The sequence below is a fragment of the Rattus rattus genome, chromosome 8 (assembly GCF_011064425.1).
Source record: "Rattus rattus isolate New Zealand chromosome 8, Rrattus_CSIRO_v1, whole genome shotgun sequence".
Lineage (NCBI taxonomy): Eukaryota > Metazoa > Chordata > Mammalia > Rodentia > Muridae > Rattus > Rattus rattus.
In genome coordinates, this window is record NC_046161.1 from 100712585 (window position 1) to 100737839 (window position 25255).

Here is a 25255-nt window from a genome sequence, read left to right on the forward strand (position 1 = left end):
ACAAAGTAATTAAGTGACACTAGGTTTTCAGCTCAAAAAATAATGTGCTGTCCATAGTAATCTCCATTTTAATCTCTCTACTTAGCCTCCTCCATCTCAAAAAAAAAAAAAAAAAAAAAAAAAAAAGCAACTCATTTTTCAGCCTCTGTGAAAATAGATGGAGTAACAGAAGATAATCAAAGGGGCAGGAAGCTGTTCATAAGTCCGGTACACTGGACAGCCCCAAGGCCCCATTCTGTGGGTCATATAGGCCACCACTTGGTTGGCAATTCCCTTACCACGATGAACACAAGAGAGAGGAGACACAATTGGGAGGATCTATTTAATACGCACTAAAGGAAACTCTATTCTGGCTCTACTTGTGAAACATGCCCAGATCAGAGCCTTGGTCAGCTTTTTTACACACATATACACAAACATTCACACACACAAATAAGCAAATATAATTTGAAAATTTTAGTCAGTAGTACACACCTATAATCCCAGATCTCGGAAGACAGAGGCAGGCAGATGTCTGAGTTCAAAGCCAGTCTGGGTCACAAGCTCCATGACAGCCAGGGCACACACACAGACACACAGGCACATAGACACACACACAATAAAAAAAGGAAAAAGGAAAATGGAAGAACAGGAGGGACTTTTTCTTTTTCTTTTTCTTTTTTTTTTCAGAGCTGGGGACCGAACCCAGGGCCTTTCGCTTGCTAGGCAAGCGCTCTACCACTGAGCTAAATCCCCAACCCAGGAAGGACTTTGATAATAGGCAGGAAGGAGCGCTTTGGGAGAAGGGCAGCAAACATGCACAAAACCCAGGGTAAGAGGCAGCATCAGTTCTGAGCTAGGTAGACAAGGAAAGGGGTTTTGGAAATGACTCTGAGAGGGTCAGAGGACTGCACACTGCAGAGGCACGCTCATAACCTTCCTCATGTCCAATCACACATTAGACAGGCATGGAATTGTGAACAGCTCCATTCTTACCTTTTCTGAATGAGTCCAGGGTGAACATTTCTGGCCAGGAGAGAAAGCTGGAATCCTGAGAAGGGGATCAAAAGGCCATGAATATTAATTACTATTCCTCGTTCAAGAATCTGCAAAGACTGCAGCAAGAGCATAGACATTGTCCAGAAGACAAGGAAATGAAACTGGAAACTAGCAAGGCCAACCGCTGCTCCCCAGGCTTAGGAATTCAAAGGCCAAGCCAGATGGTGGTGGAGCGCACCATTAATCCCAGCACTGAGGAGGCAGAGGCTGGTGGATCTCTGAGTTCAAGGCCAGCTTGGTCTATAGAGTTAGTTCCAAGACAGCCAGGGCTGCAGAGAGAGAAACCCTTTCTTAAGAAAATCAGGACAAAAACAAAACAAAACAAAAAACAAAAAAACAAAAAAAAGGATGAGAATGCCAGCTCTACCCGCTGTCCTTGCTGCTTTCTAACTGATAGCTTTGTCCTTTTGCTGTTCTAAAGCTCCTGTTAAACCAGAAAGCAATAAAGAGTGTCAACACAGACACAGTTCCATCCAATTACAACACCTGGAGATTTTCTTGGGCTTTCCAAGAAGAAACTAAATTCCATACGGACCTTCTATAGCACGTGGTCTCAGGAAATGGGACTAAGGACTTCCTAACCACAAACTGGCTTGCAGGGCTTTTAGAAAACCTAGTTCAGGGATGGAGAGATGGCTCAGTGGTTAGGAGCACTAGATGTTCTTTCATTGAACCTGAGTTCAATTCCCAGCAACCACATGGTGGCTCACAACCATCTGTAATGGGATCTGATGCCCTCTTCTGGTGTGTCTGAAGACAGTGACAGTGTACTCATATATAATAAATGAATAAATCTTAAAAAACTAGTTCAGCCCTTGGAAATGAGAATTGACTGAGAGAGTTCAGGTCAAAGAATGACCGCGTATTAAAGTTTCATAATTTAAAAGTTTTTTATGGCGAAGTCTTTTTATGGTGAAGCATGGTAAATTTCTAAGTAATAATTGTTAATGGTATTATTAATAATAAATTATAAACATTACATTGGAGCACAGTTACTGTCCAGAAGTCTTGATGCCGTTCTTTTATTCCCCTGAGACAGGGTTTACTGTAGAGCCCAGGCTAGCTCAAACTATCCTATTTCAGCTCCCCAAGCACTGGGATTACAGGTATGTACCTCATACTCAGTGTTTTGGTACATTCTCCCGACTAGTACATCCTTCCTTCCTTTTTTTTTTTTTTTTTAATTTGCTTCACTTTCTGAACTGATCCTCCTACATCTGCCTCCCAGGTAAAAGAATGACAAGTGTGTGCTGCCATGCCTAACTCTTATGATACATTTAATTGAGGACTCTAGAGAGCACTTACAGTTTAGTAATACTGTGTTGTAAAATAATCAAAACTCATATTTAGAGATCTCTTTAACAATGGCACTCCTGGAATTGGATTAGGTCCAGTAACCCTCACTAAATTTAGTTTTAAAAAAGCTACACAATCTTTTGCATATTAGATTAATGTCCTACATTGCTAGGAGAGTAGGAGGGTCTACTCCTCTGTCCCTAACTGCTAGTCCCTTTCATTCACGACTGTGGGGAGTGGGCAGTAACGGGCCTCATCTTTAAACCCACAATGTGACCTCCTCATCCCCAGGGATGCTGGAAATTTCAACCAGTAAGATATGGTGCTCTCCAGAGAGAAAACTTCAATATAAAACCATCAACAACACCACTTACTAGAGAAGTTACATCCTATCAACACCATCTACACAAATTAAAAGAAAAAGGGTGTAGTTTAGGGTCCTAAATTTAAAGAAGAATAAGTGTTTTAGGTTTTATGGTTTTGGTATTAGGAATTACAGTCAAGGCCTTGTCCATACTAAGCAACTGGTCTCCCACTAAGCTATATCACAGCCCCATACTTTCTTGCTAAGAAATTTTAAGTTAATCTGCATGTAAACAGACTTGGGTTTTGTTTTTTTGTTTTTTTAATTTAAGGTGTATTTATTTATTATATATAAGTACGCTGTAGCTGTCTTCAGACACACAAGAAGAGGGCATCAGATCCCATTACAGATGGTTGTGAGCCACCATGTGGTTGCTGGGATTGGAACTCAGGACCTCTGGAAGAGCAGTCAGTGCTCTTAACCACTGAGCCATCTCTCTAGCCCCTTGGGTTTTGTTTTAAATTTGGTTTTCATTTTTAGGGTGTTTTTAGATAAAGTTTCACTCTGTTATTCAGTCTAGCCTAGAACTCACTCTGTAGCCCAGACTGTGATTAAACTCAAAGGAACCCTCTTATCTTAGCTGCCAAGTGCTAGAATTACAGACAGGAGTCACCATACCTAGCAGAGTTTTGCTTTTAAAGTCTCTGGATCCTCTCTTGTCAACAAAGTTTCATATACCACAGTCTTCCCTGTCTTCATCTCAAAAAATATGAGATTCAAGGTATCAAATCATTTCATTTTATTGTGTTCTAGAACATTTCGCAGAGATCCAGAAGAAATGTGCTTCTCTTATAATATGGTAATGTTTCTTTTATTTATTTTTTTTCTTTTCTTTTTTTCGGAGCTAGGGACCGAACCCAGGGGCTTGCGCTTGCTAGGCTCTACCACTGAGCTAAATCCCCAACCCCATAATGTTTCTTAAAATATTAGATTCAGGGCTGGAGAGGTAGCTCAGAGGTTAGTAAGAGCACTGGCTGCTTTTCCAGAGGTCCTGCGTTCAATTCCCAGCAATCACATGGTAGCTCACAACTATCTGTAATGGGATCTGATGCCCTCTTCTTCTATGTCTGGAGACAGCCACATTTATAATAATAAATCTTAAAAAAATTTTGATTCAGTTTAATATAATTTATAGAGATGCATAAAATTGTAGTATGTCAAAATCTCTTTTGTGAGGAAACAGAACTTCTAGTAGACTGCTTACGTGATGTCTCCAAGCCACTAATAATGAACAATACGCTTTAGAGGACCACAAAAGGAGCTGACTACATGCTTTATGGTGTGGCTGAGCAAAATGCATACCATGGCTCTATGAGTAGGGATAAGTCACCTTACCTTATAAAAGCAGTGAGGGGCTCAGATTTTGCAGGCTTTCGAACTGGAGCTGAATTCTCTCCTTGCTATTCCTCATCACGAGGCTGGGCCTCCTGGAAAATAACAAGGCAAGTTCACTGGAGTGGCGACCTTCACTCAAGAGGCAAAACTATACCAAGCATAGAAATCAATGTACTAACTTTAACAGGCTTTCACACAGTGGACTCACTCAAGAGCCCCTGACCTGTTCTAGACATACCAAATGTGAATTGTGCCATAGAGCATCCTTAAGAAAATGTTAAGGACATTTTCTCCGAGCCCAGAGCAAAGCCCCTTCCTTCACTTTTCTAATCCCGTAGTGGTTAAAATTCTATCTAAAATTATACTTCCACTCTGGGAAATTTACAATCTCAAAAATCTCAGAAACGTTTTCACAGTTTACAAAGACTTGACCTCATATAATCCCTGAAGCTGCCCTATGGAGAGTATTCTCTCCCCAAGAAACAAACTGAAGCACAAACATAATTTACCCAGGATCCCACAGCATCAGGACAGAATGGAATTCTGACTCCATGTTTTTACATGTTTATATTACACTACTTTCCTTACATATCAACCTGTATTCTACATGTAGCATGTTCATTCCTTGAAAGAATGAGTGGGGTCCAAAAGCTGATAAAACTTTTGGACTATAGCTTCATAAATTAAAATACTGGAAAGTTAAGATCTTTGGGTGTCAGGTGGGGTACTACATAGATATAAACCTTGGCAAAGAATTTATAAATGTACAAGTAAAAAGTGTTATCATAAATCTAAATAATAATATATAAAATCAGGAAACAGTCCCCCGGTTTGGAAATGTCAGACTCTAAGATTTAAGTATAAATTATAAATGTAGTCAAAAGTTGCATGGCACATGGCAGTGGGGTCAATGCCTTCCAAGAAACCGTTACAAGGAAAATCATCAGAAAATGTGTAATTTTACTCTGGCCAGTAGGATGCACCCAAAAACAAGTTGAGACCTTGCAACTGGACTGCTGCAGTCTACCTGCTACCGTGCATGGCAAGCACCCATGAACTGGAGGTTGTAAGGTGAACAGTCCCTGCATTGGAAAGCCGCAATTAAAACACCAAAGTTGCTTACACAAGGACTATCTAGAAAGCGCATAGATGCAGTACTCTTGGCTTGAGGGTTCTCAGGACCCCTGGGATTCCACTTCACTGCAAACAAAGGACCCACCATGCATTAGGTCTTCCCCTGCAAAATGGGACAAGTCACTAGCAAACAAAGAACACCTCACCCCTTAGCCTCCCCCACTGACAAGGTCGGTGCAAAAGGAGGCAAACCAGAAGAGTAAAAAATGCACCAGGCCTCCCTTCGGAGGAACGGTCCTGACCGCACAGTGGGAGGAGGGGCAGACAAAGGTCTCGGGCACTCGAGAGACTTCCTCCGGGCCCAGCCAGGGGAAAACCGAGCATCCCCTGAGGCGAAGGCGTCGTCGAGCCAATGAAGCGGCCTCTCTCTGCCTCCGCGGAGCCCCTAGCAGCGAGGCCCGCCCCGGCGGACCGGTCTGGCCCCCGCCCCGCCCCGGCTCCATGGCAACGGCAGGCCGAGGCCTGACTGCCCACGGCTCGGCCCGGCCGGCTTCCCGGGCAGGCCTAGGATGCCCGGCCTGCTCCTCAGGCTCGCCAGCTCCTCCTTCCCACTCTCCGCCAGGTCGCCAGCCGGACTCGGGACCCCTCCTCGCGCCGACCACCCCCGACCGTGGCAGGCTGCTTCAAGGGGCGCGAAAGGGTAGAATAAAAAGCCCAATTCACCTGTTGTTACAGATGTGAAACAAGCCTCGGTGCACGGCGCATGAGCCGCGGGCCCCCCCAACTACGGCCGGACTACAACTCCCACCAGCGACGGCGCGGTCCCTTCCGGGTTCCGAGGCGGAAGTCCCACCTGCGGCCCGGCGCTGCTCGGCCTTCGTCTTTCGCCTAGCCACCTGTGCGGGATGTCGCTTCTTAGGGGCTCGCGAGGTGTTCTGCGGCCTAGGTTGTCTCTAATGTTCCTGAGCTCACAGCGCGAGGCGCTCAGTCTGAGCCTGTACCCGGGCACTGGCCGGAGGGCGCGCGGCTGTAGCCTCAGACGCAGGCGGGACTTCCGGCGGAGCCGCCAGGGGCGCGCGTGGCCTGTGCCGTGGGAGCCGGCGGGAGCTAGGGAGGGATGGCCGTCTCTGGTTCTTCTCGCCATCCCCAACCTCAGCTCTGTGTTGCGCCTTTTTTCTCCTGCGCCTCCCCTTGATCTTCTGCACTTTTAGGGAGGTGAGCCATTTTTCCTCACAGACACAAACCAGGCAAAGGACAGGGTAGCGCTTGCTGCTAGCTTAGGGGGTGTGTGGTGAGTGACAACCACGAGTCTAGGTCACATCGCCTCTCAGGAGCGAGGAAAGGGAAGGCTTCCCTATCTATGCTCTGAGCAGAATGAAGTATGGATTCAATGGACTCATCCTTTGGTAGAGGAAACTCAGTGGCGTTTTTCAGTAGTTCACAGCTGGGAAGAGAATATTTGAGGATGTGGCCTTTCATGATAATTGGAGAACTAATACTATAGCTCGTAATTTAAAACAAAGAAAATATCATGCGTATGCGTGTGGGAATGTACCAGGTGACATGTCATCAGATCTTGGAAGCTGGAGTTACAGTCTGATGTGGGCCCCGCCGTTATCTTAGGTTTTCTTTTGCTGAGGTAAAAATACCATGACCAAAAGCCACTTGGGGATGAAGGTTTACTTGATCTTATAGGTGACAATCAGCCACTGAGTAATGTCAGACCAGGAATTTAAGCAAAAACCATGGAGAAACCATTGCTTACTTCCTTAGGTCTCATGGCTTGCGCAAGCTGATACACAACCCAGAATTTCCTGTCTCCCCAGGGGAGACACCCCCCTTCACAAAAAAACAGAAACACTCACCCTGTCTACATCAGTCGTTCAAGAGAATGCCCAAAAGCCAATTTGGTGGGGGCAGTTTCTCAATTGTGGTTCGATACCCAAACAACTTTAGCTTTTGTCAAATCAACCAAAAAACAAAACAGTAACAAACTACTGATTCAGCAAGTGTTGGTGACCGTTGAACCATAACTCCAGCCCCTTTTCATATGCTGTTTTTTGTGCAGCCATTTAAATGTGCTACAGCACAGGTGACTTCAACTATTCCAGAAGCTGGGGCAAGACATCTGGGAGTTAAAAGCCAACCTGGATTGCATAGAAAGAAAGGCATGGTAGTGCGTGCTTTTAATAATCCCAGTATTCTCTCTGAGGCAGAGGCATGCAGATCTCTGATCTGAATAGATCCAGGCCAGTCAGAGAGCTACATGGACCCTGTCTCAAAAGAAGAAAAGAAAAGGAAGAAAGGAAAGTATACTAGTTATTATTTTTCCCTCTACATTGCACAGAAGGCTAGGAATGGAAGTGAAACAAAGAATTCTTGAAAACAAAACATAGGAATCCTGTCCCACATGTTTGGTATATACTTGGAATCCCAACACTTAGGAAGTAGAAGCAGGATGTTCAAGGCGAGCCTCAGGCCAGTTTGACTTACCCAAGACTGCATCTCAAACAAACAAATAAATCCTTGTGCTGGTAATTTGAGAAAGACTGCTATTTATAGGCAGGTATGCAGTCGATATGACCCCCGCCTCAGGAAGCTTAATGTCTAGTAGAAAAGTTGACAAAGTGGAGCCTAAAGAAAGAGATAAATGCTAGTAAGGTGTGAAGTGCTACCAGGACTCAAGAGAAGGCCTGCCTACCTCTGAGTGACAAGTGTGTTGGAACGGGTTGAGAATTAGATCCGAAGACTAAAATGGCTCACTGTAGCCAGCAGGTTAAATAAGTGGGTAGACTTTTACAGACATATATCGGACAGTTTCTGAGTGTATTACTGGTTCAACCCCCACTTACTATAAGTTCGAGGCCTACCTGTGCTACACTGAGAGACACTGTCCCAACGTAAAAGGTGGGTGCTGGAGAGGTGGCTCAGCAGTTAAGAGCACTTGCTCTTCTTGAAGACCTAGGTTCAATTCCTAGCATCCACACTGAAGCTAACAACTCTGCGTAGCTACAGATCCAAGGGATCTAATGCTTCTGCCTCCATCAACACTGCCTAGACATGACATAAAGTCGGGCAAGTGTTTATACACAGAAAAATATATAAGTATCAAAAAAATTAAATAAAAGTGGGCCAGCAAGACAATCCCCAGAGGCCACATAGTAGAAAGAACTGAATTGGGAAAAATGTCCTTCGATCTCCACATACACGATGCTGTGCGGTAGTGCACGTGCGCACACACTCACACAAACACTCACATACTTAAACACATATAATTTTTTTGTTTGGTTTTGGCTTTGGTTTTTCAGAGACAGGGTTTCTCTGTGTAACAGCCCAGGCTGACCTGGAATTCCCTTTCTAGACTACCTAGAATAGGTTGGCCTTCAGCTCAGAGATCTGCCTGCCCCTGCCTCCATAGAGCCTGGATTAAAGACCCGTGCCACTGCTCCCGGCAATAACTGTGCTATTTAAGAATTAGTAAAAAAAAATAGCTGGTGGTGATGTACACCTTTAGTCCCCAAGAAATCATGTCTCAAAAAGAAAGAAAACAACAGGGCTCAAGAGATGGCTCAGCGGTTAAGAGCACTGACTGCTCTTCCAGAGGTCCTGAGTTCAAATCCCAGCAACCACATGGTAGATCACAACCATCTGTAATGAGATCTGATGTGCTCCTTCCCTCTTCTGGTGTGTCTGAAGACAGCTACAGTGTACTTACATTCCTACATAAAGTAAATAAATCTTTGTAAAAGAACAACAAAAACAAATCAAACACAAAATAATTAAAAATAAGTCATGCCTAGTGTCTCATATCTTGGGAGGCAGAGACAGGCAGTTCTCTGAATAGCCAGGGCTACACAGTGAGACTGTCTCGAAATGAGAAAAACAAAAAAACACAGAAGTAAGGTCTAGAGAGACAGCTCGGAGCTCAGGACATATACTGTACTTGGAGAGGACTCTGCTTCCCTTTCCAGAACTCAGGTGAAGCATTTGAATTATCTCTGACTCCAAGTCTGGGATCTGACACCCTCTCCTCCGCACCTGTTCTCTGTATGCACGCGCGCGCGCTCACACACACACACACACACACACACTCATTTTTTAAAAAGTTGGGGATGTCACATTAAGAGACTTCCCTGATTTTTATTTCTCTGTGGTAACCCTCAGCATACACTTCGTTACTGAACTACACTTGCAGACTTTCAAGACTTGAAGTCTGGTTAGACCCCAGTCTTCCCCTTCGTCACTCCTGCCTCTTTCCTCCACCACCCCCCCTTATTTGCAGACCAGAGATTACCCCCAGAATCTCAGTCAAGCTACTTAGGTGCCTTAATCACCAAGCCACATTCCCCAGCCCTTTCGACTCTGAGACAGGGTGTCTCTATGGTAGGCCAGACTGACCTTGAACTTAGATCCCCTGTGCAGGGAATGGAAGAAGTCTGAGCAAATGTGCACTACTGACACAGGCAAGGACTCCAAGGCCTCGGACCTGTGGAAGTGTCAAAGCCTTATCTGGGTGAAGCTCCAAAGAAATGCCAAAGCTTTCCTCAAGGGACCAAGTATAAGTGTGTATGAACCGTGGTCAGTGTGTGCAAAGGCTAGCAACTGTGGCTTCCCCTGACGTCCTTCCGAGACTAGCCAACCCATCCCCACCCCCACGCCCCGTGCTGTACCTAAAACAGCTTTCCTGTACCTAAGTCTACTGTAAATCTATCTTCCTTCCTACCCTGCTCCTAGTCAGAGTTCCAGAACCCAAGCTGAGTGACATGTGGTACACCTGCCTCCCTGATGCCGGAATTAAAGACATGTGACAGACACCATGCCTGTTCCCTTCACCCCTCAGCCCCATGGAATGTCAGGCAATATACCATTCTTAGTGCTGACTGGCTTCTGAAAGCTGAGTATAGAAATAGTCACTTGCTCTTTGCCCCAGTGTCATAGACAGAGCCCAGCCGCTGTACCTGCAGTGCTGACAGATCCAGAACAGCATCCGAAGGCTGCCGTTTTTTGTTCGGTCCCAGCTCTGAAAAAAAAGAACCAAAAAAAAAAAAAAAAAAAAAAAAAAAAAAAAAAAAAACGACATGGTATACATATACTTGAGGGTGGGGGGTATGCATATGCCATGGCAGACTGTGGAGCTCAAAAAATAAATTGTGGGGTTTGTTCTTTCCTTCCACCTTTATGTGGATTCCAGTGGTTGAGCTCAAGTCATAAGGCTTGTATGAGAAGTACCTACCCACTGAGCCATCTCCCTGGCCCTCATGCTTTAGATGCATGACAGGTTCAAAGCCTAGATGGTTGAGGTTTTTGATTTGTTGCCATTTTTACCTGTAGAGAAATATGTTTTTTTCACTCCTGGTTATCTACACTACTCGAGGGCAGTTCCCCCATTCCTTCAGACATGTTACCTCATGGGTTATGAACTCCAAATTGCCTCTGCTTTTTTCTGGATATTTCTGGGCAGCATCATAAGACACTATCTTAAAAACAAACAAACAAACAAACAAACAAACAAATGGGACTGGCAGACAGAGAAGCAATAGTGGATTTAACATGGTGTTTTCGTTTGTTCAAAACACACGCTCGAGCCCTCAGAGCAGGCCCGCACAGTACATGTTGTGCAGGACTCGTGAAAATGAACACTCCTCTGGGCTCAGAGTGCTGAGAGAGCTGCAGAGAAGTAAAGACAAGACAACCGTTGCCAGGCATGGTAACACACACCTCTGGTTCCAGCACTTAGGCAGCAGAGGCAGGTGGAGGGCTGTGAGTGCCTGGACTCGTGAGCCCTAGGACTAAGTCTCTGTAACCAAAACAGAGTTGAGTTGAGTCCCAGTTTGAACAGGAATTTAGTGAGCAAAGCACAAACAACACTCCAAGGAGAGTGAGCTGCCTCAAGACAGAGCAGCATGTGGGCTCTGTATAGTGAACTTAAAGGAAGGCAGAGTTGAGGTTGCCCAGCAGGTTGCCAAGCTTGGCAGCCTTGGTTCTGTCCCCGGAACTCATGGCATAAGGAGAGAAACACCCCAAATCTTGTCCTCTGGTAAAATGTGCCCCATGATGCCCATGTGCATTTTGTGAGGTAGGTGGCATGCTCATCGGAATAAGATGACCTATTTCCCCTCTCAAATGGTGGTGGGCAATTGTCCTTCAAGGTATTTCTTCCAGCGATGCTCTGTAAAAGCCCAGAAAGGAGGTAAGGACTGCAAAGCCCATGCTGTACATGACATCATAGTGAAGTCAGGCCTTCTGATTCAGCCCCTTCATCAGTGCACATATGGGCAAAAGCTCTGGCGCCTGAGTTTCTTATACAGAGACAACAACCCGGGCTCAACTCTAAGGATGTTTAACCACAAACGATTATTTCTAACTCTGCCTACTTGGTATCACACTTATTTTCTTTTCAGAGAATGTCTCACTGTGTAGACCTGTCTGGCCTAGAACTCAGAGTATGAACCATGCTGTCCTCAGCCTCCTAGCTCAGTGGGTAATGGTTCTTACCATGCAGTTCTGGTGACCCGAGTTCAGTCCTTGGGACACAGATAAGGTGGAAGGAGAGAACCAGCTCTATAAAGTTGTCTTCTTACATGCATACCACGCATGTCCACTCATGCACATACATCATGTACACACACAATAATAAGACTTCTAAAAAAAACTGACATAAATTTGAACAGAATATAGTAAAGGAGACAAAAAGGAGGAAGTGAAAAACATAGTAAAAATGATAAGTTGTGCAAGAGGACATAAATGTGTCAAGACACATGGGCTGGAGAGATGTCTCAGTGGTTAAGAGCACTGACTACTCTTCCAGAGGTCCTGAGTTCAAATCCCAGCAACCACATGGTGGCTCATAACCATCTTTAATGGGATTCGATGCCCTCTTCTGGTGTGTCTGAAGACAGCGACAATGTACTCATATACATAAATAAATAAATAAATAAATAAATAAATAAATAAATAAGAAAGAAAATACTTGGTTATGTAAATCTTAGCCAAAGGCTAGAGAGGCAATGAATACTTTGTTCCTTTTGGGAATGAGAAATCCAGTTTTTCTACTAAATGCTGGAGGAAAGCAGGGGTCATTATTATATTCCTTTGACTATAGCCTTGGTATCCTAGAACTTGCCCTGTAAACCAGGATGGTCTTGAACTCACAAAGATCTGCCTGCCTCTATCCCTCAAATTCTGGGGTCACAAGGAAAAGGCACTTGGTTGCTTCTGCTTCTTTTCCTGAATAAGATTTTTAGTAAATTATTTATTTCTAAATTTTATAATTTTATATATGCGTATACTTTAGTGAATGTATGTGTACCTTGGGCATATGTAAAGGTGTATGTAAAGTCCAAAGGAGAGCATTGGACTAGAGTTAAACACAGTTGTAAGCCACCTAACATTCAATGCTAGCCACTGAGCCCTAGACCCCTGAAGGGGCAGCAATTGTTCTTAACCACTGGGCCATCTGTCCAACCTGCAGCAGTCTTCCTTTCTTTTTTAGAAGTGACAATTCCTCTAAGGATCATTCTTAATAATTTTAGTTTTAAAGTGTGTGTGTGTGTGTGTGTGTGTGTGCGCGTGCGTGCGTGCACGTGTGCGCGGGCATGTGTATAAACCGTATATGTAGGGGAGCAGATTGTTTTTTTTAAGGACTGTCAGCCTTTTTTATTTTGTTTTCTTTTTGAGTGTGTAATATGTAGGCATGCACCTTTCATGATATGGCACGTGTGTGCGGATCTGAGGAAACTCCAAGAATCAATTCTCTTCTACGTGGATTCTAGACATTGAATTCAGGTCATCAGCAACCTTACCAGTTACCTCACTGGTAGTCTTACATATTAAATTTTTCATTTTTTCTAAATCTCATTATGAAGTTCAGGATGAATTCACAATCTTCCCGTGATTACATGACTACAGTTATATACCCATAGTTGTAGCTAAACTATAGAAAACAGGCATACACGTAATTTCATTTATGTTGCTGTGATAAAATAGGTTCACACACGCCTGTACACACACACACACACACACACACACACACACACACAAAACAATTTAGAGGAGAAAAGGGTTATTTTAGTTAACAATTTCCAGTTTCTGTCTGTTGTTGAAGGGAAACCACAGTACTGGGAGTTTGACAGCTGGTCAAGGGCAAAGAGGATGAATTCATACTCACTTGCTACCTCGTGCTCAGGTTAGTTTCTGTACTGTTATACAGTTAAGGATTTCCACTGCCTGGGTTACAGTTCCAAGTTCCTGTAAGTTGTGTCAAGTTGGCAATTAAGGCTAGCCATCACATACGGGAATGCACACACGGATGTATTTAGAGCTTTATTCTTTGGCATTGTTAGAGATTGAATCTCGGGACCGATGCCTTGTAGCATGCACTCTACGTTACATCTCCAGCCTAAATATCTTTGTTTAGAATTGCTTTCATTTGGCTGGGCATGGTGCCAGATGCCCTTTATCCAAAATAACAAAAAATTACATTGCTTTAGCATGTGCACACTCCTGTGATCATGTGGGGGTCAGATGTTAGGAGTCAGTTTTCAACCTCCACTATCAGGGATGCAGGGATTGAGCTCGGGTTGTTTGGCTTGTCGACATGCACCTTCATCCAGTGAGTCATCTAGCTTGCTTAGTATCTTTTTTTTAAAAAAATATTTATTTATTTAATGTGCATGAGTACACTGTAGCTGTCTGAAGAGGACATCAAATTCTATTACAGATGGTTGTGAGCCACCATGTGGTTGCTGGGAATTGAACTCAGGTCCTTTGGAAGAGCAGTCAGTGCTCTTAACCACTGAGCCATCTCTCCAGCCCCCAGTATCTTTTTTTTTTTTAAGAATTATTTTTTTTTAAAGATTTATTTATTTATTCCATGTATGTGAGTACACTGCCACTGACTTTGGACAGACCAGAAGAGGGCATCAGATCCCATTACAGATGGTTGTGAGCCACCATGTGGTTGCTGGGAATTGAACTCAGGTCCTTTGGAAGAGCAGTCAGTGCTCTTAACCACTGAGCCATCTCTCCAGCCCAAGTATCTTTGTTTTAAGGTACAGTACTTAGCATGTACTTTGTTATCTTGTCTGCAAATTATTAATTTTTGCAAATTTTCACTTTTGTTGGGGGAGAAGGGGTAAGACAAGGTTGGATTCTTTAATTTTTTGGAAATAGGGTTTCTCTGTGTAACCCTGGCTGCCCTATAACTAGTTCTGTAGGTGAAACTGGCCTCAAACTCACAGAATTCTGCTTGCCTCTGCCTCCCAAGTACTGGGAGTAAAGGCGTTTACCACCACCACCACCACCACCACCACCTCGTGCGACAAGGTGGGTTTTTTAGATTTGTTCATTTTATTAGTGTGTTTGCTTGCATTATGTGTACCACAAGCTTGCAGGTTGAGGGCGTTAGAAGAAAGCATTTGATCCCCTGGACCTGGAGTCATGGATGACTAAATCACCATGTGGATGCTGGGAATTGAACCCGGGTCCTCCTCAAGAGCAGCAGGTACTCTTCACCACTGAGCCATTTCTCAAGCCCTGACACAAGGTTTTATCATATATGCAACCCAAGCTGACCTGAACTAACTTCATTCCTCAGCCTTCCTGGTTCTTGCATTACAATACTGAGGGGGCCCTGCAGGTGGTCAAGGCAGACAGTAAGTCAACCGGAAAGCAGTGAGAATGGAGACTTGGTTCAGATTGATTTTTGCTAACCTAGACTTCAAGGACTCTGATGCCTGGCGGTTCATTCTGAATAGACTGAAACACAGTGTAACTTGGAAATAAGATTCCTGGTGTAATACAAACCCATTGCACAAGTGTCTTAGAGTTTCCGTTGGTGTGAAGTGTGACCATGACGACTCTTATAAAACACTTAATTGGGGCTGGCTCTCAGTTTCAGAAGTGCAGTCCATTATCCATGGTTGGAAGTGTGGCATCGTGCAAGCAGACTTGGGACTAGAGGAGGAGCTGCGAATGTGACACATTTCCTCCAACAAGGCCACACCTAACAGTGCCACTCTTTACTGACAGGCCAAACATTCTAACACATGAATCTGTGTGGCCAAACCTATTTAAACCGCCATAGCAAGGAAGCATGATTACAGTGAAACTGAGCTCAGGGTGTACGTCATGTCTTCCAAGAAGATGGGTTCTAGAGATGGGTGGTTACCTGTAGTAGCTTAAGGGTCTAAAAGAGGATCTGGCCTGATCACAGTCACACAGAGAACACAGAGGTCATTTGATCTATTAACCAACTCTGGCCCTTGCTGTGGGAGCTTTGGGGAAGCCTCTGGTTATGCAGGTAATGTAAGGGTCACTTAGCCTATTAGGTATCTCTGGTCCTGGAGGTGTGATCTTGAGAAGCCCTTGCCAGTAAGGGGTTATTTAAATTACTAGTCACATTCAGTACTGGTTGTAGGAGGTTGATATGGCCCGGCCCAACAGATAATGTGGACCACCAAGCTATTAATCACTTCCAATTACCAGCTTTCTGGATGAAAGAACATTTACGCTTTTCCCATAGGAAAGACAGTCTTCCATGTTTAACATTCCTGGTTCCTCTGAAGATCTGTGGGCACAAGGACCTTCATGCTGTGCTCCAACATAACACTATGCCCAATTAGGCACCTTGGAGCCTCTCTCTGGGGTCTGTCTTGTGTATTCTAGGCTGGCCTTCACTAGCTATGTACCCTAGGTTGACCTCAAATGCCTCATCCTTCTGCCTCTAGTTCTCAGTGCTGGGATTACAGGCATGTGCCACCATACTTTACTTTCTAGAAAATATACTTTATTAAATTTGCATGTAGATGTGAACATTCATGAACCTGTATGCATGTTAGCATATGTGTTGGACCGAGAGGACAACTTATGGCAGTCTGTCTTTCCTTCCACCACGCGGGTCCTAGGGACTCAGGTCATCAGATGTGGCAGCAACGGTTAGCCCCTGAGCCATCCCTCCCTCCCAAGCTTCACTTAATTATTGCACATCTTTGTTGTTGTTTCAATCAGCCTGGGTAATACCATGTAGCCAGAGCTGACCTTGACCTTAATTTCAGTGATCTTCCTTTTATAATTGTTACCACACCTAGCTCTTTTTTTTTTTAAAGATTTATTTATTTATTATATATAAGTACACTGTAGCTGTCTTCAGACACACCAGAAGAGGGCATCGGATCCCATTACAGATGGTGTGAGCCACCATGTGGTTGCTGGGAATTGAACTCAGTTGGGTGCTCTTAACCGCTGAGCCATCTCTCCAGCCCTAGCTCTAACTTTTGATTTGGAGACAGGGTTGTAGTGATTTGCCCAAGTTGATCAAGCTGCCCTGCAAATTTCCATCCTATTACTCGAGCTTCTCAAGTAATAGGTTATAGCTCTGAATAACCGCTCTATGCTTTCCCATATATATGTATATGTATGAATGGCTGTGTTGCCTACACAGTGCAGGTTGGGTCCCCTGGAACTGGAGTTGCAGATGGTTATGAGCCAGTTTAGAGGCTTGGAATTAAACCAGGTCCTCTGGTAGAAGAGCTAGTGCTCAGCCATTTTTTGAGTTTCTTTGTGCTAAGACAGGGATCTCACTCCGGACTGGCCACTGGTGCCTGTGTCCTAGTGTTGGGATTAAAGGACTGAGCTGCTATGGCATCACACTCTGTGTGGGGTTTGTTTGGATGTTTTTGGTTTAATTGGTTGGTTTGGGTTTATGAAACAGCCCTGGCTATCCTGGTATTCAATCTGTAAACTCAAGGGCAGAGATCTGCTTATCTCTGACTCTGAGTCCTGGGATCACTGGCCACTATACTGGGAATTTTACTTTTTGATACCTAGCAATTCACATTTATCAGAAACAATGTGACATTCCAATATAAATATACAATATATAAACATTATTTGATTTCTAGCCCGGAGTTGTGAGTTATCCCTGTAATCCCAGCCTTGGAGAGGCTGAGGAAATATTGACATGAGTTCAAGACAAGCCTGGGCTCAATCATGTTTCAGGTTAATCTAGGCTATAGCATATCCCTGTCTCAAAACACAACTATTTTTAGTTTTGTGTGTTGTGGGGAGGTCAAAGGATAGCACAGCTTTCAAAGATTGTTCTCTACTCTCATATGGGTTCTGAGAGCCTTGATAATCTTTTTTTTTTTTTTCTATTCTTTTTTTCGGAGCTGGGGATCGAACCCAGGGCCTTGCGCTTCCTAGTCAAGCGCTCTACCACTGAGCCAAATCCCCAACCCCCTTTCTTTTTTTTTGGTTCTTTTTTTTCGGAGCTGGGGACCGAACCCAGGGCCTTGCGCTTCCTAGGCAAGCGCTCTACCACTGAGCTAAATCCCCACCCCCGAGCCTTGATAATCTTAATAAGCCTTGATCAAAGTGCTTTTACCTACCCAGTGAGCCATTTCACAGGCCCTCAACACAGCTTTTTAAAATCATCTCATGTTCATGTAAACCGTTTGGAACATGAGGTAGCCGATGGTCTTGAACTCCTTGACTCGCCTTCCCTGAACTAGAATTAACAGTTCTTCACCAACAGACAGGGTTCCTATGCACTTTTGTGTCTCTATTGTACTATCAACAAAGAACACAATGTACTTGAAAAGAGGGAAACTTATTTCAGATATAATTTTTGAGTTGTTCTGGCTCAGCAGTTAAGAACACTTGTTCTTGCAAAGGACCACATGGGTTTGATTCCCAGCACCGACATGGCAGCTCACAACCATCTGTAACTCCATTTCCAGGGGATGCCCTCTGCTCTCTTTCATGGGCAGTAGGCACACATAGTACACAGACATGTGTGGGAGAACAAAAGATTTATACACATAAAAACCCAAACCAGACTCTACTACCTGGCACTAGTCACTTCTCTATGATTGCTGTTCCATTTTGTCCATGATTCATTTTTGTCTGCAGTAATATAGGTGTGCCTAGTGCAAATCGTGGTATAGAAGTCCATAGTGTTTCACAAACACCAGCTCTTATTAGTTCTACAGTTTAAGCTCTTGGGTGGCATAATCCACTTTTTTTGAGACCAAGTTTTTTCTTTTTAAAAGAACTTTTAAATTCCATTTATGCATTTGCATTGCTTATGTGTGTGAGTGTGAATGTGTTACAAGCTTGTCACCCCAGGCTGACTGTGGAAAGCAGAGGACAAGCAAGTCGGTTCTCTCCTTCCATTATTCTAGTTCCAAAATTGAACTTAGGTTGTCATGATTGACATTACCCACTAAGCCATTTCACTGCGCTGCTCTATTTTGTTCTTGAGACAGAGTCCTCTGTATGTAGACTGGAACTCACTATGTTAACAAGCTGGCCTAAAATTTAGCCACCTCCTGAGTGCTGGGATTAAAGGTGTGTGCCTTTACCAGTCAGAATTAGGTATGGGCGATGTATGTGTGCCACAGTACTCAATTGGAAGGTCAGGGTATAACTCTGTGAAGAATCTCTCCTTACACTTTTATGTGAGTTCTGGGGTTCTAAGTCAGGTTGGAACTGAGCCAAATCCATAGCCTGAGACAGACTATTCTGTTCACACAGGGTTTCTCTGTAGCCCTGGCATATCAAACTGTATGTAGATCAGGCAGTCCTGGAACTCAGAGAACCTCCTGCTTCTACCTACTAGAATTAAACCTCCAGGTTATCTCTCTCTCTCTCTTTTTTTTTTTTCTTTTTAAGGTCGACAAACTCATTACACCTCCTCCCTTGGAGCTTCAGGATCATAAATTATGATGTTCGCGTTTCCAATAGTCAGTCACATTGTTTAAAATTTAAACTTTCAGCCTTCATATAGACCATTCATTCATCAAATGTAGATAAAACGTCCTGTTCCCAACGCCGATGATACAATGAAAACGCCAGGTTAAAGGGAGGGCTACAGTAAAACTGTTGGGTGAGTGTGATCATCTGTTCACTCAAGGACTGGTCTTCTGGAATACTTTTAAAGTGGTAAGAGTTCCTGGAGTGCGAATATCATAAAGGAAGATAATGTCGAGGTCGCAGGAGTAGCTGGAGCTAGGCTGAGGAGGCAGGAACCATACGATGTAGTTCGAGAAACATTAATGAAGCCCCGAGCAAGATTTGGTCTTGAATGCAGGTTTCCAGGAGCTGACGCGCCCTCTGGGCGTAGCAGGAATTGCTTACTAGCGCTCAGGGTGGGCCCTCGGCTAGTACGGTATAACGTAGACGGCTTTCTCAAACAGTGATACAGAACCTCCTTGAGGTTGTTGACCGCCTAACGAATAGACGAAGGAAGCATGGGGAGTCATTCGTGGTGTCCGGCAAGAGCAGAGGCTGGGGCTCAGTCCTGAGAGAGCAGTGGAAAACGCGGGCAACCTCTACCTGTAGCGGACAACGGGAGTGCTGCGCATGCGTACGCCCGCTCGCAGCGCCTGTCCGTTGCAGCTCCAGGGTCCAGAAGGGGCGTGGCCGTGTCTCGGCGCCGGAAGAGGGTTGGCTGGGCGGGGCTAGGAGGAGGAGGTGGTATCTGCGCGCGCGCGCGCGGGTGCGAACGGGAAACGCCGCGAGGGCCAGGCTAGGCCGGGCGGTAGACACGACGGACGGTGACTATGGCCACGACAGCGGGTGGTGGTCCGGGAGCAGCAGCAGGCGCCGTGGGTGCAGGGGGTGCGGCGGCGGCCTCCGGGTTGGCCGTGTACCGGAGGAAGGACGGGGGCCCGGCCAGCAAGTTTTGGGAGAGCCCGGACACGGTGTCCCAGCTAGATTCGGTGCGAGTCTGGCTGGGCAAGCACTACAAGAAGGTGGGTTCGCGCGCGCTCGTGGGGACCGAGGAGCCACGCGACGGAGGCTGATGGTGGCTGCCCGCTTCGCGAGCCTCGGGCCGCCCCTCCCCCCCCGCGCGCCACGAGGGACAACAAAGGCTGGCTCGGCGCTTGCCACGCCCCCGTGGGCGACTCTAGGCACGCGGCGACCTGGCCCAGCTGCTGGCTCTCTGGGGCCCACGCACTCGCGTGGGAAGCCCCAGCTCGCTCGCTCTTATATGCAGAAGAGGTGGAGCTGGACAGAGTCGCAGAGCGTGCGTTTCTGTTCTTTTGTTAGCTGCCTTAGGTGTGTGAACAAAGAGCTCATCCTAATAAAAGTATCTTGAAGTTTTGTCTAGAGACCAGTTGTTAAGCGGTTAGGTAACTAAGGGCTTGCTACCCTGTGTGGATTCGTAGGGGACCTTGGATGACTGGCCTTGTGGATTAATGTTGGTTTAAAGCTTGCTTTGTAGGATTGATACAGGACTATTAAAAGTGCTGGTTTTCCACTTTATTGTACTTTCGGTGATGTGTAAAGATGGGAGTACAAGCCAGAGCTCAGTTTATATCATCTATATATTTTTTATAATGTTAATCATTTTTTTGAAAAAAATCGTGTTTACTGTACTTTCGAATGTAAATTCTGCTGAGTCAGTTGTTTCACGAAGTTGTGAATTAACCCTTTGTTAATACTTTAAAAAAATTACATCTATTTATTTTAGAGGGTTGCATCCCGCTCCTGTTTGCATGTCAACTTGATTCTCCTCTAACACCATATGGGTTCAGGAATTGAATTTAGGCTTGTGACAGATGCTTTTACCGGTGTGTATCCACCTCACTGGCCCCAATAATACCTGTAGTAAAATTTCAACTTTACATAAATGTTGAAGAATGACTTCCGTACTTGAAACAGCCAAAACACTTCCTCTACTCTTAGTAGTGGTTACCTCATTGAGAACCCAGAAATGGGTGTTGAGATTTGCAAGCCTGAAGAAGCAACTCCGTGTTCTGGTTCATAGTTGACATCTAACTGTCTCATCTTGCCTAATAGTTGTTTAGTGTTTGTTGAATGAATGAAAAGATAAACTAGGACCCAGGGATTTAAGTCGGTTTGTAGAGTGTTTACTTAACATGGGTTAGGTCCAGAGTTTGAACCCCAGCACCACATTAAAAGCGGGCATTGTGGCGGCTCTCTACTGCAGTCTTTTGAGAGGTGTGAGTGAGATCCGAAGTTCAAGGCCATCCTTTGTTACTTATAAAGCTCAAGGTAAGCCTAGACTACCTATATGAGACCCTGTCTTAAAAAAACTAAAAACGGGGGAACTAGCTTGAACCATTTCATCCAGTGTCTGCAGCTTAGTGAAGCCTATTAGTGTTTGACAGGGATCTCTGGTTGCTTTGGTGTTTTCAGAAGTGACCACATCTCTTAAGGCTTTGAAGTCAGAAGTAGAGATGCTTGTTGTACACTAAACTTTGTCCTCTCCTCCTCTCCCTTCTCTCCCTTGTTTCTGAGACAGGGTCCCACTATGTAGACCAGGCTGGCCTCAAACTTAGACAGATCTGCCTGCCTGTCTTCTGCTTAGGTATGTAGGTATGTGTCACTATACTGCTTCACTAATCATTTCCATTGCATTTTACAATGTATTTAGAACATACAATTACTTAGACTTTTATTATGTATACAGCATTCTGCCTTCATGTACACCTACTTGCATGTCAAAAGAGGGTACCAGATCTCACTATAGATGGTTGTGAGCCACCATGTGGTTGCTGGGAATTGAACTCAGGACTCTTAACCGTTGAGCCATCTCTCCAGCCCGTAGAACATATACATTTAAAGGTTTCTTAAAGATTTCTTTGTGTGTATAACATGCATGTGGATGTCCACAGAGGCCAGAAGAGGGCATCTAATTCCTTGGAACTGGAGGTGATTGTAGTCGTGAACTGCATGATAAGTGTGCTGGGAACTGAACTCTGGTCTTTGGGAAGAGCAGCAAGCATTCTTAACTTCCGAGCCATCTTTAGCAATAGAATAGAAATTTAAATATCAGCAGTTCCGAGCCATCTTTAGCAATAAAATAGAAATTTAAATATCAGCAGTTAATGTGAAACGTGGAAGGTCTCTTTTTTCTTTCTGCCTGGCCCACATAAGACTTTACTTCAAAAACAAAAAATCACTGTGCCCCAGAACTCCCTTTGTGGGCTAGGATGGTCTTCAGTTCCTTGCAGATCTGCCTTTCAAATCTAGAGCATGAGCCACAGTACTGGGCTCAAATTTAAAAAAAAAAGTTAAATTTATTTTTAGTTTATATGTGTGGGTATTTTGCTTGCTTGCATGTCTCTGTACCAAGTTTCCCTGTGTATGTGTAAGCCAGAAGAGAGCTTGGGATCATCTGGAGCAGGAATTAGTGTGGTTGCGAGCTGCCATGTGGGTGCTGGGAATCAAACCTAGATACTCTGGAAGAGCAGCTCTGCACTCGAGTGCTGAGCTATCCCTCCAGCTCTAGCAAACGTTTTGCAATTAATTCATTAGCTACACTTCCCTTGTCATGAAACTACTTCCTGTCTTTACCATTGGTTTGCCTTTTTATGTGCATTGTTGTTTAATCTGCACGTATGTCTCTGTGAGGGTGTTGACTCCTCTGGTACTGTAGTTACAGTTGTGAGCTGCCATGTGGTCGCTGGTAATTGACCGTTCCTTTGGAAGAACAGTGAGTGCTCTTAACCATGAGCCATCTCTCCAGCCTGGTTTGTCTTTTTTGTGTGGATATTTATGGGTGCTTTTCCTGTGTACTCCATACATGACTGGAGAGGTCGTAGGATATCCTGTTGGAGTTACAGACATTTCTGAACTGCCATTTGGGTGCTGGTGAGAGCATCTAGTTTTAATTGCTGAGCCCTCTCTCTAGCATTTATGTTCCGCCTTGAAGTATGTACTTGTATTATTTTTATGATTCTTTGCAGTTGAGAATGAACTTTATACACCTAAAACGTGGTATAGAGCCATTACTTAGTAGGTACTAGAAACTAACGTAGCATAGCTTTCTCTTCAGCATTAGCTATACCAGGTTCTGAATCCATGTCTTTCTTTATCTTGCAGTATGTTCATGCGGATGCGCCTACCAATAAAACACTGGCTGGACTGGTGGTGCAGCTTCTGCAGTTCCAAGAAGATGCCTTTGGGAAGCATGTCACCAACCCAGCTTTCACCAAACTACCTGTAAGTGCATGCACTTGTTATGTAGGCATCTTGAGTTTCTGCTTTTAGGTGTCACTTAGAGTTGATTTCCCTTACTATTGCCAGGCATCATGGGGATGGGGAGAACAACTTGTACAGAGGTGTTCGTTGGTTTGTTTTTGAGAAGTCATCTCACAGAGCCCTAGGCTGTCCTGGAGCTGTCTGCATTAGAGGCCAGCTGTGGACTCTCCTTTCACCTTCACTTCTCCAGCTGGGACTACGAGCTGTGCTGTCATCGTCAGCCTAGTGGTTGGATTCTTGTGGGCTATGCCATTTAACGTCTTATATTCTGCAACAAACCCGAAGATGTAGTATTTCTTTGTTATGGTTGCTCTCTGCTGTGTTGTCTATACTGATACTTGTCTGTTAGAGCTGTGTGTGTGCGTCCGTGCGTGCGGACACATGCCTGCCATAGCTGCCAACTCTCAGGAGTCGACTTTTCCACCATTTGGGTCACAGGAAACAAACTCAAGTCATCAGTCTTGGTAGCAAGCACCTTGACCTTCTCTAGCACATGAAGTATGTAAAGGAATTTGTACAGAAGAGAACAGTTAACAGGAAGAGTGTCCTCAGCAGTGCCATAGCTACGGTACTCTAGTGGACAGCCATAGCAAAAGCTTGTACAGAATTGGAGGCCCATTCTCCTTCTGGTCTTTGAGCCTAGGGCCTTGTGCATACTAGCTAAGTTCTCTAACAGGCTTATTTGACTGGTTAGGATTAAAGGTCTGTGATAATTTCTATACTTCCTGTTTTTTGTTTTTTTTTTTTAAAGATTTATTTATTTCATGTATGAGTACACTGTTGCTCTCTTCATACACATCAGAAAAGGGCATTAGATCCCATTACAGATGGCTGTGAGCCACCATATGGTTCCTGGGAATTGAACTCAGGACCTTTGGAAGAACAGTCAGTGCTCTTAACCGCTAAGCCATCTCTCCAGCACTTGCTACCCTGCTTGATAACCCAGAGTTCCATACTTTTCCCTCCCCTCCTGCCAAGTTCCACACTCTTAAAACATCCTTTTATGTTTGCCCTTGTGCTGGAGTGCTTGTGTACCCTCCCACAAAACAAGTAAATATAGTTTTGTGTTCTGTTCTGTTCTGTTTTTCAAGACAGATTTTCTCAATGTAACCTGGATGGCCTTGAACTCACAGACATCCACCTGCCTCTGCCTCCCAAGTGCTGGAATTAAAGTCATACACCACCATTTCCAGCTAATAAATACAAATTTTATCAATTAAATTTTTTTCTTTTTTTTTTGTTTTTTGTTTTTTGTTTTTTTTTGTTTTTTTGTTTTTAAGACAAGAGTTTCCCTGTGTAGCCTTGGCTGCCCTTTAATGCACTCTGTTGACCAGGAGCTCAAAGATTCTGCCTCTTTCTCTGCCTCTTAAGTATTGAAATTAAAATTGTGTGTCACTGGGGCTGGAGGGATGGCTCAGTGGTTAAGAGCACTGACTGCTCTTCCAGAGGTCCTGGGTTCAATTCCCAGCAACCACATGGTGGCTCACAACCGTCTGTAATGGGATCTAATGCCCTCTTCTGGTGTGTCCGAAGACAGTGACAGTGTACTTATACATGAAATAAATAAATCTTATTTTAAAAAAAAATCGTGTTACCATACCTAGCTAATAAAAATTTTAAATGATTATACTTTTAATTTTTACTTATGTATATGTGTGTGTATGTGTTTTATATGTGGCATGCACATGAAATAAATCTAGAATATATACAGCACCATATTATTTCGTGTAGTTTATCAAATGTCACATGATTTAGAGTAAAATATGTACATATGTAAAGTACTTTTTGTTTCTGAGACATCTCTAGCTCTGGCTATTCTAGAATAAAGCTTTTTATTTGCTTTTGTTTTTTTTTAAAGTCTGGTGTAAAAATACATATCTTTAATCCCAGCACTTGGGAGGCTGAGGCAGTTGGTTCTCTGAATTTAGGGCCAGCATGGTCTGTATAGTGAGTCCCAGGACAGCCAGGACTACACAGTGAGACCCTGTCTTAGAAACAAAACAAAGAAGGTGTTTATTTTCTAAAATATGATTCTCATTCTTTTGTCACTCCTAATTGTGAGCATGTAAGTGTCATCACTAAAAATGACATTATAGGGTGCATTAGACATGGGGTTTTAACTCCTGGGAACTAAGC

The 25255-nt window shown here is 44.2% G+C and overlaps 2 protein-coding genes and 1 non-coding gene across 6 annotated transcripts in view; 1 reads left to right on the forward strand and 2 right to left on the reverse strand.

The window, feature by feature from the left end:
• Dhx30 (DExH-box helicase 30) overlaps window positions 1-5933 on the reverse strand; it is a 32962-nt gene extending 27029 nt beyond the window's left edge. For 2 of the 4 annotated variants that reach the window (XM_032910720.1, XM_032910723.1), the window contains exons 1-3: window positions 5831-5933; window positions 4034-4125; window positions 976-1030 (exon numbers count right to left, since the gene is read on the reverse strand). In XM_032910720.1, coding sequence (XP_032766611.1) covers window positions 976-1003 — 28 coding nt within the window. In that variant the 5' untranslated portion in view covers window positions 1004-1030; window positions 4034-4125; window positions 5831-5933. Of the gene's footprint in view, window positions 1-975; window positions 1031-4033; window positions 4126-5156; window positions 5283-5313; window positions 5421-5830 lie in introns of those variants that run through there. The other 2 variants (XM_032910721.1, XM_032910722.1) reach the window with 2 other exon arrangements.
• A 4021-nt stretch (window positions 5934-9954) lies between these two features.
• Window positions 9955-10092, reverse strand: LOC116908368. Its single transcript, XR_004388917.1, has one exon. It is a non-coding gene; the product is annotated as a small nucleolar RNA SNORA43 (small nucleolar RNA).
• A 9472-nt stretch (window positions 10093-19564) lies between these two features.
• Smarcc1 (SWI/SNF related, matrix associated, actin dependent regulator of chromatin subfamily c member 1) overlaps window positions 19565-25255 on the forward strand; it is a 101503-nt gene continuing 95812 nt past the window's right edge. The window contains exons 1-2 of the mRNA XM_032910749.1: window positions 19565-19860; window positions 22961-23080. Coding sequence (XP_032766640.1) covers window positions 19669-19860; window positions 22961-23080 — 312 coding nt within the window. The 5' untranslated portion in view covers window positions 19565-19668. The remainder of the gene's footprint in view (window positions 19861-22960; window positions 23081-25255) is intronic.